General features: G+C 40.3%; 1 protein-coding gene across 2 annotated transcripts in view; it reads left to right on the top strand.

Annotated features, from left to right (window-relative positions):
• Nucleotides 1-4,844: 4,844 nt before the first annotated feature.
• Nucleotides 4,845-15,225, top strand: part of ldb2a (LIM domain binding 2a) — a 72,224-nt gene continuing 61,843 nt past the window's right edge. For both annotated transcript variants that reach the window (XM_076149091.1, XM_076149090.1), the window contains exon 1: nucleotides 4,845-5,137. In XM_076149091.1, the coding sequence (XP_076005206.1) occupies nucleotides 5,006-5,137 (132 nt within the window). In that variant the 5' untranslated portion in view covers nucleotides 4,845-5,005. The remainder of the gene's footprint in view (nucleotides 5,138-15,225) is intronic.

The following is a 15,225-nucleotide window of genomic DNA, read 5'->3' as shown; positions in this document are numbered from 1 at the left end:
CAATTCAGTTCAGTTCAGTTCAGTTCAGTTCAGTTCAGTTCAGCTCAGTTCAATTCAATTCAATTCAATTCAATTCAATTCAATTCAATTCAATTCAATTCAATTCAATTCAATTCAATTCAAACTCCTTTGTTCCAGAGGGTAAAAAAGTTCACTGTGAACAAACATAGATCACATAAATACACAAAAGTATGGTAATCACAGCAGAGGACACCACAGTCATAATCAAAAACGTACACAAGAAGCCTTTGAACTTAACATTGTTAGATTGTAAGAGGGAAGAAACCAAATATGGTGGTAAAGGTGAAGACAGGAAACGAGTGACAACACTGCAGCTGTTTGCAGGCTGTTTGCATGCTCAGTGGGATCATTATGGTTAGTAAAGTCAAATATTATCAGCTGGTATTGTGTGACACAAATATTCATGGACAAAGAAACATCTTCTATACGCACTAATATTGTCTATAAGAAATGATTTGTTGATAGCGTTTGATAATGTATGTTTCATTTCATTTGTATTTGCCACCAAAAAATCCTTGTGGCCTGTAAACTGTTAATATTTCTGTCCAATCTGACAAAACATTCTTGTTTTGAGAAAAATATGCATTTGCCACTAAGACAGATTATTGAAAATCAATAAATTAATTAATAATAGCAATAGTAAGTCGAATTAATTGTGCAGAAGTGTCAGGATTTCCAGGTGCCACATTTTGTTTTAAAGTAATGTTACAGGCAAAATCAACGAACAGCAGAACTGAAAGACTGATAAAAGATAAGTTTAGACTCCAGAGGGTCAAGACCCAGTGAGACTTTGATGTCCCACAATTAAGACTGTGAATGTCAATCTTCCCTCAAACATCAGTAAAGCAAGGACTCCGTAATTTATCCTCAAGCAAACGTCTTTAGTAATAAGTGGGTCTAAATTTGATGTCATACCGTGGTTAATATATCTTTGATGATTTTAAGTATATGTTTTGTGTGTATGTTAATGTCTTTCATGAGCTCTCTTGGAGGAGGAGCACATCAGCAGCAAAGGTGTGTATGTGCTGCAGAGAGGAATCAGTGGGCAGCATCATGCAGGTCCTGTTTACAATACATCTGTACAAACCGGAGTTAATAGTGAAATCACTTAAACGAGATGTTCACTTTGTATTGCAGCCATACTCGAGCGGTAAGCGCTTTAGGCCAGCAACCAAATCCTGTTAGAAATGTCAATTGAAAAGGTCTTGAGATATTAAAAATGTAGTTTTTAATTAAAGGTTTATTAATAGATTTTTCAAACTTTTTTTTAATTACCCGACCGGATGCCTGAGGCATTTGGATTACAACTTTTATCTCACTCGATTCAGACGGCCTCTCCCCATTCAGCCATTTTGGATTAAAAGTCAGACTTCATAAATGCTGTTCATTAATTCCCAGTGTGGGCAGTTAATGTGAGATTCAGTTGCATCGTGGCGGCTGGTCTGGGTGTCTGTTTATTTTTAGATGCATGTGGTGAGTTTGCAGCCCAGGATTAATCTGTCACGCTGTAATGCAGGAAATCTTACAAGATTTAATCAGCGTGCCAAAAACATTTCAAATGTGTCCCAGTGTGTTTGGGTTTGGAATAGAACATGCTCATATTAATTCAACATGTGAATGTTAAGCACTGCCAGTAGATATTTGTGGCACTTCATGCTGAGTTTTCATCATTAGGACAAACTGGAATGAATTAAGCTCAAATTCTCATGTGATAGTGTGGACCCTGGATACAAAATGTGTGTGTAACATCTTGAGCATAATGAAGAATGTGTCACCTTATGTATTAGGAATTACGTCAAATCAGCCTGATAAGGAAAGATTATATTTGCATACAGTAGCTATGCACATGAACCATTCTGGATTCTTCATTAATCATCATTATTAAAGACATGACACAACACTGACCTGTTTGTTGTCAGATAGTAAACATTAATGGTCCAAATTTGCACACATTGAAGAATCTAAACATGATGAGTTCCAATGTGGATTTTCCTTTAAATTGGTGTTAAAGATACCAGATCTTGTGAAATCTTCCAAGAATGTGATAACAAAATGGTTTATACACAATAAAGTATTATCATTCCCTTAAAAGCTTTATTGGGAAATGTTGATGGGCCCAACAATCTAGCGGTCTTTCACATTTCCAATTGAATAAATGAAACATAGATGCATTTTTAAAAGATGGCATTTGTGGAATGATCTGCGTTGTAGCATTTCCTGCCTTTATAATAATGATAAGCTACATCAAATGAGCTACGTATGAATAGTCTTCTCTTACCTACAGTAGGAGCTATGACCAACACCATCCATATAAGGTAATATCAAATCATGTAATATTAAATCCTGCACCTGAATTATTCCCCTCCCTGTCTATCAATTACTTGATTCTTTTGACTTAGAATTCACATTGATGCTGCAGAGGTTAACATAAAGCCACAAACATGTAACTTCCTTTTTTGACTTTTTTGTCACCTTTTTCATGATGCACCTATTATAGTAGTAAGTGCTCTTAAAACTTGAAATTCTGTTGGTTGAGTCATTTCATTTGACCCTTTTTACAATATTCTTCGAACAAATGGAATACAAGAATAGTCCCTCTACCTTTGGAAAGAGCTCCTATACATGAATGCACATCAGTAAATGTCAAGATGTGACCAAAAGATGTAATTGTTATCACACCTGCATCATACATATATGTTTTGAATAACACATAATACTGCTATTACACAGACAAGGTAGGTTATATTGCCAGAACACTTGTTATGGATGTGTTTGAATCTTGTGATGTATCTGAACAATCAGTATCAATACGATGTGAATGCATGGCTCAATATGGGCATAATATAATACACAATTTCTATCATAAATACCCTTCATATGCTCCAAATCACATCCTGATTCCCCAAGGAAACACAGGAATCCAGCAGTAGTAGCTGTAGTGTTAGTTTTTGTGTACATTGTAAAAACAAAAGAAGCTATTTCAATTGAATATTAGATAAAAATGACTTGTTAAATGTTCCATTTTTAGAAAAGGCAAATGCCGTTGTTAATGCAGATCCCAGTCTGGGATAGATGTCCCAGTCCGGCCCGGATCTCAGTCGCAACTAGCAGCGACTGTACATGCAGTCTGTTGAAAACGTCACTCAGTGTCATCTTCCAGGCTTCGCTCTGGCTTCTCAATGACGTTTTCTTGAATGAGTAGCTGCTACTTTGCCTTACCTGGAATGTGGACAGTGACAGCTCATGCAAAAAAAATAAAAAAATGAAAAAAATCTGTTATTTTTAGGACAGGCAGTAACTGCATAATGACACTCCTGTGTGACGTCCAATCACAATACAGACAGAATCCCTATCATGACATGGCTTTAATGCAGTGTGTGAATCCACCTCCTGACATTGAATGCCATTATCCAAAAAAGGTATCTGGACACAGAGATCATGTTTTAACCCCTTTAGCCCCAATGCAAAAAAAATAATACTGTCCTAACATTACTCATTCTTTTGAATTCATTCTGGCAGTCAGCATTGCATATAATCCAACACTAACACAAATGCTAATACTAATTCTAATACCACTAATGATCTTAGACCCATTGTTATATATCTGGAACATTCACAGTGATGATGGTTGCTTGTTGTTTGTTTGTACTGATTTAGCAGGTAAAGGCTGAAACTGAGAGCTCGAGTGCCTCTGCGGGATCAGGAATCTCTCTCTCTCTCTCTCTCTCTCTCTCTCTCTCTCTCTCTCTCTCTCTCTCTCTCTCTCTCTCTCTCTCGCTCTTGGACCCATTGTTCATCTTTGTATTTTTTGATGTATTATTGTATTTCCGGCCTACGGTTGTGCCGTTGCACACCTGGCCGTTCGAGCAAAGGGTATCTCTCTTTGAATTGCCTCTCCCAAGGTTTTGTCCTTTTCCTTACACATTAAGGTTTTGTAGAGTTTCTCCTTCTCTTCCTAGAGAGCTCTGTGTAGAGTTGGGAACCATCTGTTGTTGTAGGCCTCTAAAGCCATTTAAGACATTGTATGTGATACTGGACAATGAATATAATTTTGATTTGATTTGAAGGAAAGCAAAACTGAACATATACCTATCATCACTCCGTACATAGGCACCACAAAAAGTTAGCAGCCTTGTCCAGAATACAGCAGATCTCCTGCTCTGTTCATCTCTTCTCTGTTCATTCCAGCTGTGAAGCACCTTTTTTTTGGTAATGACTATTTGATGCACCTCTGGTTGGGGCAAGGGAGCGGGGGCTCAGTTAGATCACAAGGAGGGAATTCCTCTTGGTGAGGACAGTTACTATTCCCCTTCCCTTTAGGCACCATTTGCCCAGTGCTACAGCGCCACTCGGTGGATAGTCCAGGTTAAGGGGTTGATTTCAGGGAACCTGGAAGCCCCCTTTATCATTCAGTTACGATTTAATTCAATTGAAATAGTTTTCAGTTTCTCGTGATCATTAATATTTTAGATTCTATTTAATATAATGGATCAAAGATCTGCTGAGCAGGTCCGCTCTGGTAAAGCTCAAGAGCCACTGTGTCTCAGCTCATACAGAAGACTGGGTGGAACAAACACACCACTCTTGGACTTGAACGCTCCTCGAAAACACACAAACACACACGCAGGTCTTACATGAACTTTGCAACTGTGCAAAGCTGTCTTGAGGGAACAGGAAACGACCTCCCTCCTCCCCCTTCAATTCGGCCCCCATCCCCTGCCTGCCTGCCTGCCTGCCTGCCTCCCTCCCCTCCCCTTCCTCCCTCCCCTTCCTCCCTCCTCCTTCTCCTCTCTTCATCCTCTTCCTCCTCCTCCAAGCACCACCACGCTATAGCAGCGAACTAGGCAGGCCAACTTGCAGAGTGCAGCTCAGCCTCGACAGCGGCTGCTTCCCACTGGGGCTCTCGTAGAGCATCGCACTCCCATGTGCGCTGCTGTGCCCGCTGGATGTTGAAATCGTGCCGTGCGCCTCGCCAGGAGCCACCATGTCCAACCCAACCCAAGACCCGTTCTACTCGTCCCCGTTCGGACCCTTCTACAGGAGACACTCGCCCTACATGGTCCAGCCCGAGTATCGGATCTACGAGATGAACAAGCGGCTGCAGGCGCGCACAGAGGTGAGCAGACACGGGGGAGGCGGGGGGGACCCAGAACGCCGCACGGTCCCGCTGAGGTTGAGGTACCGGCGCCGGGGGAAGAGTGGTTTTGGAAGTCCGGAGCGGGAGGGAGGGTTTGAGTGTGTGTATGTGCGTGTGTGTCTGTGTGTATGTGTGTGTACCCGGCTGGAGTGAGGCTCGGTGTCGGTGTGGAGGTTCTTCAATCGGGAGATACGGATGTGATGCCAAAGTGCCAAACATTCCTGAGGTGAAAGTAAACAGGCTCATGTGTGCAGCCGCTTCGGTCGCTCCTCTGGATTTTAAAGCGAAAGTAATAAATGATGAATCACGAAATAGATGATTCTAGTGCAGTTTAAGCTGTTAATAATTCTCGCTTTAAGTGACATTTATACAGTTGGACTCAAACACCTTGTCACTTTGAGATTCTCAGGTCAGATAGCTGTGCTGGTGCAGTCGTAAATGATTTCTTAATGTAAAAATCCAGATTTGAAGGTAAATTTCTAGATTAAGTTATTCACGGTTTTGCAGCATGACAAATGTTAATAAGACATAATGGGGTTCTATAAGTCGTGACCAGGTAGAAGTCAAAAACACTTACAGATAAACAACTAAAAACTACAGTGAGGAAATGAAAGTAACCTCCTCAGGTGTATTTGATTAATTCTTATGTATTTCCATGAAGTAAAGTGAAAACTGAATTAAGAGTTTGTCTGTCTGTCTGTCTGGAAGGGAGCAAGTGTTATGTGCCCAAACCATGAAACCAATACCAATGTCCCTGGTTGCACTATTAAGATGGTAGTAGAACTGCATCGAGATGGCTTAAATTAATGTTAGTGTTCTGTCAGTGGTGTGTTATTAAGACACTTCAAGCAGTTGGGGCGATAAGTGTGTGTGGTGTTCAGTGTCACTCAGACTGAACCTTTGGTGATCCCACTGTGAATTCCTGCAAGCATCTGTCTCCAGCATCTGTTCCACCAGCACAAATCTGCAGATAAAAACATCAAATTCTTAATGTGTGACATCTTTGCACGGATCGCCTTAAAGTAATGATTAACTTTTGAACTGTTACTGTTTTAGTTCAAGTGAATCAGTCTGTAATGTAAATACAGGATGCTCTGTCGCTTTGGAGAACTTTTCCTTGACAACGCCGCTGAAGGATGACAGATTTGCGGTCGTTTTATAAATCTTATCTTCAAGCACAGTGTGACTTGGTCTAAGTTGCTGCAGCGCCTGGCAGATGCTGACTTTCTGAAAGAGGAGTTGCAACTTTAAGCAGACCAGGGCAATGTTGCTGAGATGCAACGGCCCAGTCTGATGCATTATTCATTCGGAGTGGTCTAAGCCCCAGTGGACCTCAACTCCCGCTCCACACACACCCAGACGCCAAGTGCAATCACGATGTGCACGCGCGCACACACACACACACACACACACACACACACACACACACACGCACACACACACGCACACACACACGTGCACATGCACACACATACATATAGAGCGATGTGCTTGTATACAAACTAAGAAGCTTGCATCCACACAAGTTCTGTGCGCATGGTTCCAAATGGTGCATGTGTTACCATACATTTAGGTGTGTCTGTCGCTTCATACACATGGAAGCAAACATGCAGTTAATGATGAAACTGCACCTCATCATTTCAAACATAAACCTCGCTGCTATAGATTTTTAGTAATGTCGTTATCAGTAAAAGCAGTTAACTTCATCTGCTCAGGAAGACAATGTGGAATGGAAAAATGTGACTTTTGTTTCAAGTGCGTTTTCATATGTTTTCTCTTACTGGTGCAGCTTTTATTTGATTAAAATGCAGGTTAAGGAAGTCATAAGGAAGAAGTAGCATCTAATACTGAGAAGTGACTGTGTCAAGTTTAGCAATTTCTTATTATTCAGATGTGCCAAACAGGTGGCAGTTCAGGCTTTTAACCAAATTATATAGTAATTATCCCTGTGAATCCAAAGGTGTACCCATCAATTTACATAAACCTATTATGAGCCAGACAAAAAAAACAGCAATACTGTTCTTGAAAATTCCCTTTGCAGCAATGTTTGTTTTATGTCTTTGTCCCTTTAACTGAGACAGTGAGTGAAGTAAAGACATCCCTCATAGAAGAGATGGACTTCATTTGTTTACCTGTGGCAGAGCAAAGTTCAGGGTTAGAATGTTGGCCCTTTAATGGTGAAATGTGCTTCATCCTACTTCTTTCATTCTTTCCTTATCACCAAGGTGCTGGAAATTTTCTTTTCCTTTATGACGACTGCAGTTTAGAGACGGACTGTCGGTATCAGCGCTGAAAACATGATGTTTGGAATCCTTGTTAAATAAAAAAGCATTTAAAAAATCTGGTCAACAGGAGAGGAAAAGAGCTGAATTGCCCTGCTGGATAGTTTCTTGAATATTTCATCCGCATCTCGTCATGTTTGATTTGCAGTGAGTTGATGTATTGTGACGGTATCAGTTTGTCGAAATCATTTGGGCTTCTGGCTGGTCAGTCCTTTGCTGTTTAAGCCAGGCCACAGAAATGACTCACTCGTTTGCATTCCCATCTTTCTGGCATGTTTTGAAGCAGGGGACTGACTGACTAATCCTCTTGTATGATGCCACTCTTCTGAAAAGTGCTGCTGTGTCAAAGAAGTCGACGAAAAAGTCACTGCTCTGCTGCGAGTCTATTGTCTTCTTCATGAATGTTGAGTTTGATTGGCCGGTTTGGCAGGCACATGGCTCAGGGACTCGACACTTGGAGGAGGAATAACCTGAGAGGAATCCACTGTAGGGTCCTCACATGTGACATCTGCGGCGAAAATCTCCCAGCAGCTCAGTGGAATCGCTCCACTGGGAGGGAAGCGTCAAGTCATTAAAATCAGACAGAAACATGTTATTCTGTTGCCAGTGAGTGAAATTAACCCTTCTGATGAAACATCTTGCTTGTGTTGCTACATCGGACCTGAATGTTTTGGATGTATGACAGTTACGGAATATCACCAATTATCATCTATCAAATCATTTAAAAGCCAGAGGAAATGCAGCAAACGTCCCCTCTCAGGTGCTTTTGTGCCATTATGCAGTTCACGGCGACGCGTATAGTGCATTCCGCCGTGAATTTTACGCTGTTCTGTAATTTACATTTCACCGTTTCCGCTCTTTTCAGCCCACTTCACCTATACATCTGCTTCTGTTTTTCCACAGTTTCGAGAAAAACAAAACAAATGGGGATTTGCATTAAGCTGTGGGCTGAGCAGAGCAGAGATGTTGAATATGTTTACTTGTGCATTAATATCCTGGATTTCAGACTCATCCTGATTATGATCATATTAGGGATACAGTGTTCACCCAACAAACATGGTTATTGGTGCAGTACACGGGTGAAAGTATTGCCCACATTCCTGACCACTGTCTGCTGTCTATGCAGGTTTATTTTTAACTCTTAGTCATTCTGTACCACCTGAGTTACTTCAGCAGTGTGAGGTTGAGCCCATTTAACTTTATGTTGCCTGGACTCTGCAGCATTTTAACTGTCTTCTCCCTTTAACTGTTTTCCATTTTATAAGCGTTAATGGAAGTTACAAGTGACAAGTTTCTAACCAATGTCAGACCTTCCCAGCATGTCTCAGTGTTAAGCTACATTACATCACTTCTCTGAATACATTTTGTTGTTCTAACAAACTATTGCATGATTGGAGTTGATGTAAAATCTGTTTTCAATCCAGGATAAAGGCTTAATCTAGATTCTGAAGCCAGGATGTGATGATTGCATCCAGCAAAGAAAAACAGGATAATTGAAAAACCTGATCATAATATACACAAGTGTCAAATATGCAAAATGACTGAATGTTTCTCCATTTGAGAAAGGAAATATCTTGACTTGAAATGACATATTGCGCTGGACCGCATTGTGATTTTAACCTAAAATGACTTTCTATAGGTTTGCATTGGTCCTCTACTTAATATCAAATGTCTAACATGACTAATGGCAAACATATTCTCTCATAAAAAGAATATTTCCAAAAATCTAGAAACCATCTTTGAATACACTACAGAATTCACAAAGCAGTACGTCCAAACCACAAAATGAATGTTTAATTAGATACAGCTTATTAAATATGCCTGCCACCTTCTCATTTCAGATCTCAAAATTGCTATTCATCAGTGAAAACTTTATCTTTAAAACATAAGAAAACAGTTAATAATACATGGTATAATTAGGAAATTGCAGGTTTTGTGTTTTAAAGAGATTTCAATAAAAAAAATGTTGACTTTCTCATGGAGACTGGACAATATCACATAAAATCTCAATTAATCATAAACGTAATATTTTACATTTACATATATGACTTCTCCTTTCTCTTGTTATACTTGTTCTGATGAATTGATTTATAATATGGGCATATTGGTGAGTTGAATGTCTTTCTGCAATCTGTTTATCTCTGTCACTCAAAGATTCATAATGCCTGTAATCCAGTGAATCCAGTTTATTTCCAGCCAGAGCCAGAGCCTCTGCCAATAACATATTCCTCTTAACTGTAATCGTGCAGAATAGCTTGTTGTTAACTTCTATCAACCTCCTCACCCACCTTCGGCTCACAAGTGCACTTGGAAATAAGGCAGACTCAAACTAACCAATACAACAAAATCCTGTGTTCATCTTGAATCAGCATTCACCTCTGAACTGATAACTGTGCTGCATATCTCAAACAGTGCAGCTCCTGGTCTGCTCCTCTCCCCCACCTTATTACCTTCTCTATTCATACTTATTACCTGACTGGCTGGATTTGTGCGCCGGGCTGACTGCTGTTCCATTACCTTCATTTTACACAATGTGAACCTGCTGTGACCCAGCAATCTAAACAGGCTTTGATTTGGATTTGATGCCATGCATACGGTGTGACCGCACTGTTTCTCTGCTGTCGCTCGGGGGGCACCGGCCTCTGCGCGCCGAGGCAGCTGCGATGATTTGTGGGGGAATTTGACACTTAAGCGCATGCAAATGAGGCACCAGATTAACATTCAGAGGAGGAGCTTTGTCGACCTCAGCCAGTGTAAGGCCATTAGCATAGAGGGCATTAATATTCAGAGGAAGAGAGCGGGGACACAGCATTACACTGTAAGTAAAACTACAACAGAGAGCGTGTGAGAAACAGAAGGACAACAAAAGCATTTCCACGCAGCTGTCGTAATAATATATCCAAAGCGCGCCATTCAGAAACCTTTGTGCTGCCGCTGACGCTGGGTCTAATGGTCACTCTCTCCTCGGTGGATTGACATGCAATCGGTAACAGTGATTGACAGGTCATTCATTGGACGCTTGTGTCTGTTGCATGTAGTTAGTTTCATTCTCATTATTCTAATGGGCCCACAAACCTGACTCATTGCCACGGCTGTGGGACTGGAGGGACTGGAGTGTTCATTATTGGCGAAATCCCTCGTTGGTGTCAGGGGCAAAGTGGATCTGCTCCCATCAGTAATATGTGTCAGATTGACATGAATAGCCGTCTGGTGTGGAGGTCAAGTTAGTTCTGAGGAGGAGGGTTCACAGAGGGGGAGTGAGATGAGTCACCATGCAAAGAACACTCCAAAAGATCAACTTAGTTAACTCCTCAATAGAAAGGAAGTTTAGAGCCTTTTTTAAGAGACTATGCATTGATTTTTACATAAATATCTATCAAGCATTATTGACAGCAAGGTTTTAAGTTTGACTTTTGAAAGATTTGTTCCCAGCTAAACTATAATTAACATACACTTTGTGGCTTCAAAGTAGTTCAGCAAACCCCCGACTTACCTGACTTTCACATATTCCGAAACATGAAACAGGCCATAGCTGGAGCCTGAATGCTGATGCTATAACAACTGTGTCAGGTTTATGTGGGGAGCCAGCAACAGGGATGGCATACAGATAACATACATCCAGCATTGTTTGCAGATTTGGAAGAAGTTGAAAAATAACTGAGTTAAACCTTTTGTTCTCAGCTCAGAACTTATCAGTCAACCCTTATTGTAACATGTACGAGTTTCAATGTATTTTTCAACACTGAAGTAAAGCCTGTTAGAAGACTCAGTGCACTGCACTGCAGTGATGTCCTTCATCCAAAGTAGAAATCAATGGAAAATGAGGGTTAAATCTATGCGTCTGTAATGCATCTGTCATCCGTATGACCCAGGAGTGGCCATACAGCATTTTTACGTGTTTGTCTATCGTCTGAGCCTCTAATCTGTGTTGTCATTGTCATTCACTGACTAATTTACAACGAATGGACGTCTGATTTGGTGTGCGAGCTCACTGAGCTCCAACATTAAAGGCAAAAACATTTCTTATCTTCATCCAGCTGCCAGTTGCTAAAAACACAGAATCACATCAGATTTAACTCCACTCTCTGCAATCCCTTAAGCAAATTAAGGAGAAACGCAATGTTTTAAAAAAAAAAAAGAAAAGTGGACACATCTTCATCTTCTTCCTCATCACCTGTTTCCTATATTTCATTTCATTCCTTGTACAACTGCTTGTCTGAGTGAAACCCCTGAAAAGAGGTGAGATACAGTATATTGAGGTATAGAAGTCTGTGTGTTGTGCACAGGCTGAGGTGTAACACTTCCTTTAATTAACAGCAAATTTAAAGCCTGATACATTCAGGTGCCTGTTGTGAATATTGTTTTATACAGAGCACATTAGCATGAAAACCAGGCAATTATTTCAAGGATGCCATTCACCACTCTTTCCCTATAAGCTTTACATTTCTCCAGCAAAGTCCAACTAATGAGATTATATTGTGTTTGATATTCAAATCTGAATTACTCCAAATTAGTGTATATCATGTTTACATTGATCTAAAATCATATCCATGTTTGCATTCATTATGTGCCATTAACAAAGCTTTACAATATTCAAATTCAAAATCGTATCCTGCCTTTAATGTTTGAAGCATAGAATGTAATTACGCTACTTGTAATAACTGCAAATGGCTGTTATCTTTTATGTTTGAGTTAATAGTGGACATATTTTGAACACATTTAAGACATTAACCCTTTAATAGTGACTTATTTCTACTTAGAGCAATGAAGACAATAAACAATGTTTTTTATACACCGCATAATTAATAATTATGACAATGAAATATATCGTTTAGATGTCTGTTGATAGTAAAACTGCATTTTCAACGATCTTCAACCTTTCATCCATAACTCTAAACCTTCTAAACCAAGTAGCCCTGTACCGAGAGTTCTGGGAATTAATCTTTCATCCATGTTTATTTCGTGACTCTGATTCACGCAATTGTTCGATTTTTATTGCGCCGGTCCTGTAATGTCATAGGTGGGATGCTCTGAGAGGATGTTCCCAGAAAAATCATATGAAGAAAAAAGACCCCTGGTCAAACAATGAGCGTCAGTCAGGCCAGCAGGATGCTGGGACAATAGTCCCACCTTTTTCCTGGCTCTTTCCCATGGTTCCTTCCAGGCTGCACTGCCGCTCAGATAACAGACAAGACAGAGAGGCCTGTAGTCCATCTATGTCCTGTTGTTTTCTGTCCCGAGTGTGGCTGGCAGGGTCCATCCCGAAACTGAAAGGTCATAGGTTGGATCAGCACCAGCCAGTGTGTGTCCACAAACAAGCCCGTGTCCTTGGGGATGTTTTGGAACAAGACACTGACTCCCTCTAACACTGTTAAATATTCATGTGTCATGTTTTAGAAAGTGATCCTACTTTCTTTCAATCTCCCTTGTCCATTTCTACACCACTCTCGGATGTTCTGCATTCACCATTATCACCTTTAACAGCCTCCAGAGAATGAGCTTGGTCTTGTTGCTTTCAATCAACAATTGATCTACAGCACATGGCCATCAACTTCACTTGAAAATTGGATGATCCAGCACGTGGCTCCACCTGCATCATACTTAACATCATACTTGTGGTTGCATTTCATTCTTGGCTTCTGCAGGTGTAAATGGCCTCTGCATTTCCTCTGCTTGTATGATCGCGTGTAGATAGCAGTGTTTCACTAAATGATGAAGACATTTAGAAACTGTAAAATGACAGTTAGCTGTTATTCTCTCACACTTCTGGTCACTTGCACCATTTCCCCGTCGCTGCGCTCAGCCTGTTTCTGTGTGTTTCGTCATTTTGCTGATCAGCTGTTTGGGTCTGATGTAGTCCACTGTTTTTCCTGCATGACAATCTTGGCTGAATAGTTGAGGATTACACAGAGTGAACTAGTGAATGTCAGTGACTTGGACTGTCTCTGTCTTCTTAACTGCAATATGAACTGAAAACCTCCAATCACAAGTGTCCTATCTTACTATTAGATCATCCTGAATTAAGTTAGGCGAGAATATGACTGCCGTGTCCCTGAACATGACACTGAATACACACTGAAGACAGCTCTTGGTGATCCTACTCTCCTAGTCCCCCTATCCTGTGGGGATCAATACATTAGTTTTCCATCCTTTTTGTTCATTTCGAATCCTGTCTATTTGATGAGGCATGAAAAGTGTATCCTTTAAAATCATCCTTCCTGTTCGGACTCATCAGTCAGTTGCAGCTGTATTGATCACCCGAATGAGCAACAAGTGAGTATGCGCTAACAGCTAACAGTGAGAGTAAACAGTAACAACACTACACAAAGCACATTTTCTTAAGATGAGCCGCGTCTGTGGATTTGGTGAAATCCTGCATTGATTTAATTTCTCATTAAGCGGTGGAAGGAAGTGTGCTGCCTGTTGTTCGTCGGTCTAATTAGAGCATTGAGACAATGGTGGTGGAGGTAGACACTGCTTTGTTTGCCAGGGTTTTCAGATTCACATTTTTCTTATTGATTTGTGTTGTTATTTATCTGGCTATTAAGTCTAACATGATTTTTGCTATTTAAAATTGGATAAAATCAAAAAAAAAAAAAGCTTTTTAAAACTCAGCAATGAAATACACATTTGAAAAGTATACCAAAATTAATAAAATAAAATAGAAATGATAAAAAGCTGGAATTCAAGAAAAGATTTAATTGGAAGACAAGAAAAACATCTATCTGAAAATGCTGTCAGCCTGTGGTGACATGGTTGAAGCCACTTGGTTGTTTATTTATTTATTTTTGGTCCTGTTAAATGTGACTCACTGTTACTGTCTAGTGTCTTGCTCAAGGGCACTTCGGTAGGAAAATGCCAATATTGCCGTTCTCAGTTTAAGGACAGCAAGTGGCTCTGGTTGAAAGTATTCCACATTAATTGTCGATGCTTCTCTTTATGTGTGTTTGTTGCATTAGTCCAAAAGGAGAAAGATTACCTATAACATAAACCCCTAAACATGTACTTTAACACACTCTGAACTTGTCATGTTTTAAGGGCATTAATAGAGAGAACAGCAACAATGCTGAAGAAGTCCTGATGAAGTGTGTTATAATTAAATGTGGAAACATCTTCAATAGCTGCATTTATAGAGCTGAAGTCCTCGTGGTGAATGTGTGTGTTCAAGGGCGACTGTTTTTTTTCCCCCTGAACACATTTCTCTTCATTTACATAATGCATGGCCAGCGGCTCCAAGGTGGCCAAACGCAGCAACACGTTAAGTTTGCATTATATAAAACACTTAAGTCCCAAGAGGATAAACCTGGTTGTATCAAACATTAGCATGCGCTGACAAGATTAAAATAGTGTTGTATTTTGTCATCCAAAACCGCTTTCTGTGCTTTCTCATCTTAATGATGGTTTAATAGCAACGTTTTGGTTAACTTTTGTCCCAGGCACCGTTGTCTCAAGGGATTTCTAGATATGATTTCACACACACACAGCTCATACTGCTGTGTGGAGGTAACACAGAGGAGGGTGAAGACTCCAACTCAGTGGTACATTTTGTTCTCTCACAGGAATAACGCAGTGAAAACCCCCAACACAATTTTATCATGAATTCTACTCGAATTAACATGCTCTGTTGTAACTACTGTACCTTATATAATGGACACAAGAGGTCTTCATGTGTTCATTTACTTCATAGGAACTAGGATCCAGGGCCCAGGTTTAGGTTGATCCTATTTTGGATCTGGTCTGAGGATCCTCAGGTTTATTTTTGACCGTTTTTTGGGTTGGGTCTCT

This window comes from Genypterus blacodes, unplaced genomic scaffold (assembly GCF_046128005.1).
Source record: "Genypterus blacodes isolate CSIRO-AG114 ecotype Tasmania unplaced genomic scaffold, CSIRO-AGI_Gbla_v1 ptg000044l_1, whole genome shotgun sequence".
In the NCBI taxonomy this organism is placed as follows: Eukaryota; Metazoa; Chordata; class Actinopteri; order Ophidiiformes; family Ophidiidae; genus Genypterus; species Genypterus blacodes.
The sequence above is the reverse complement of the archived record's forward strand: the minus strand, read 5'-3'. Positions and strand labels throughout refer to the sequence as shown.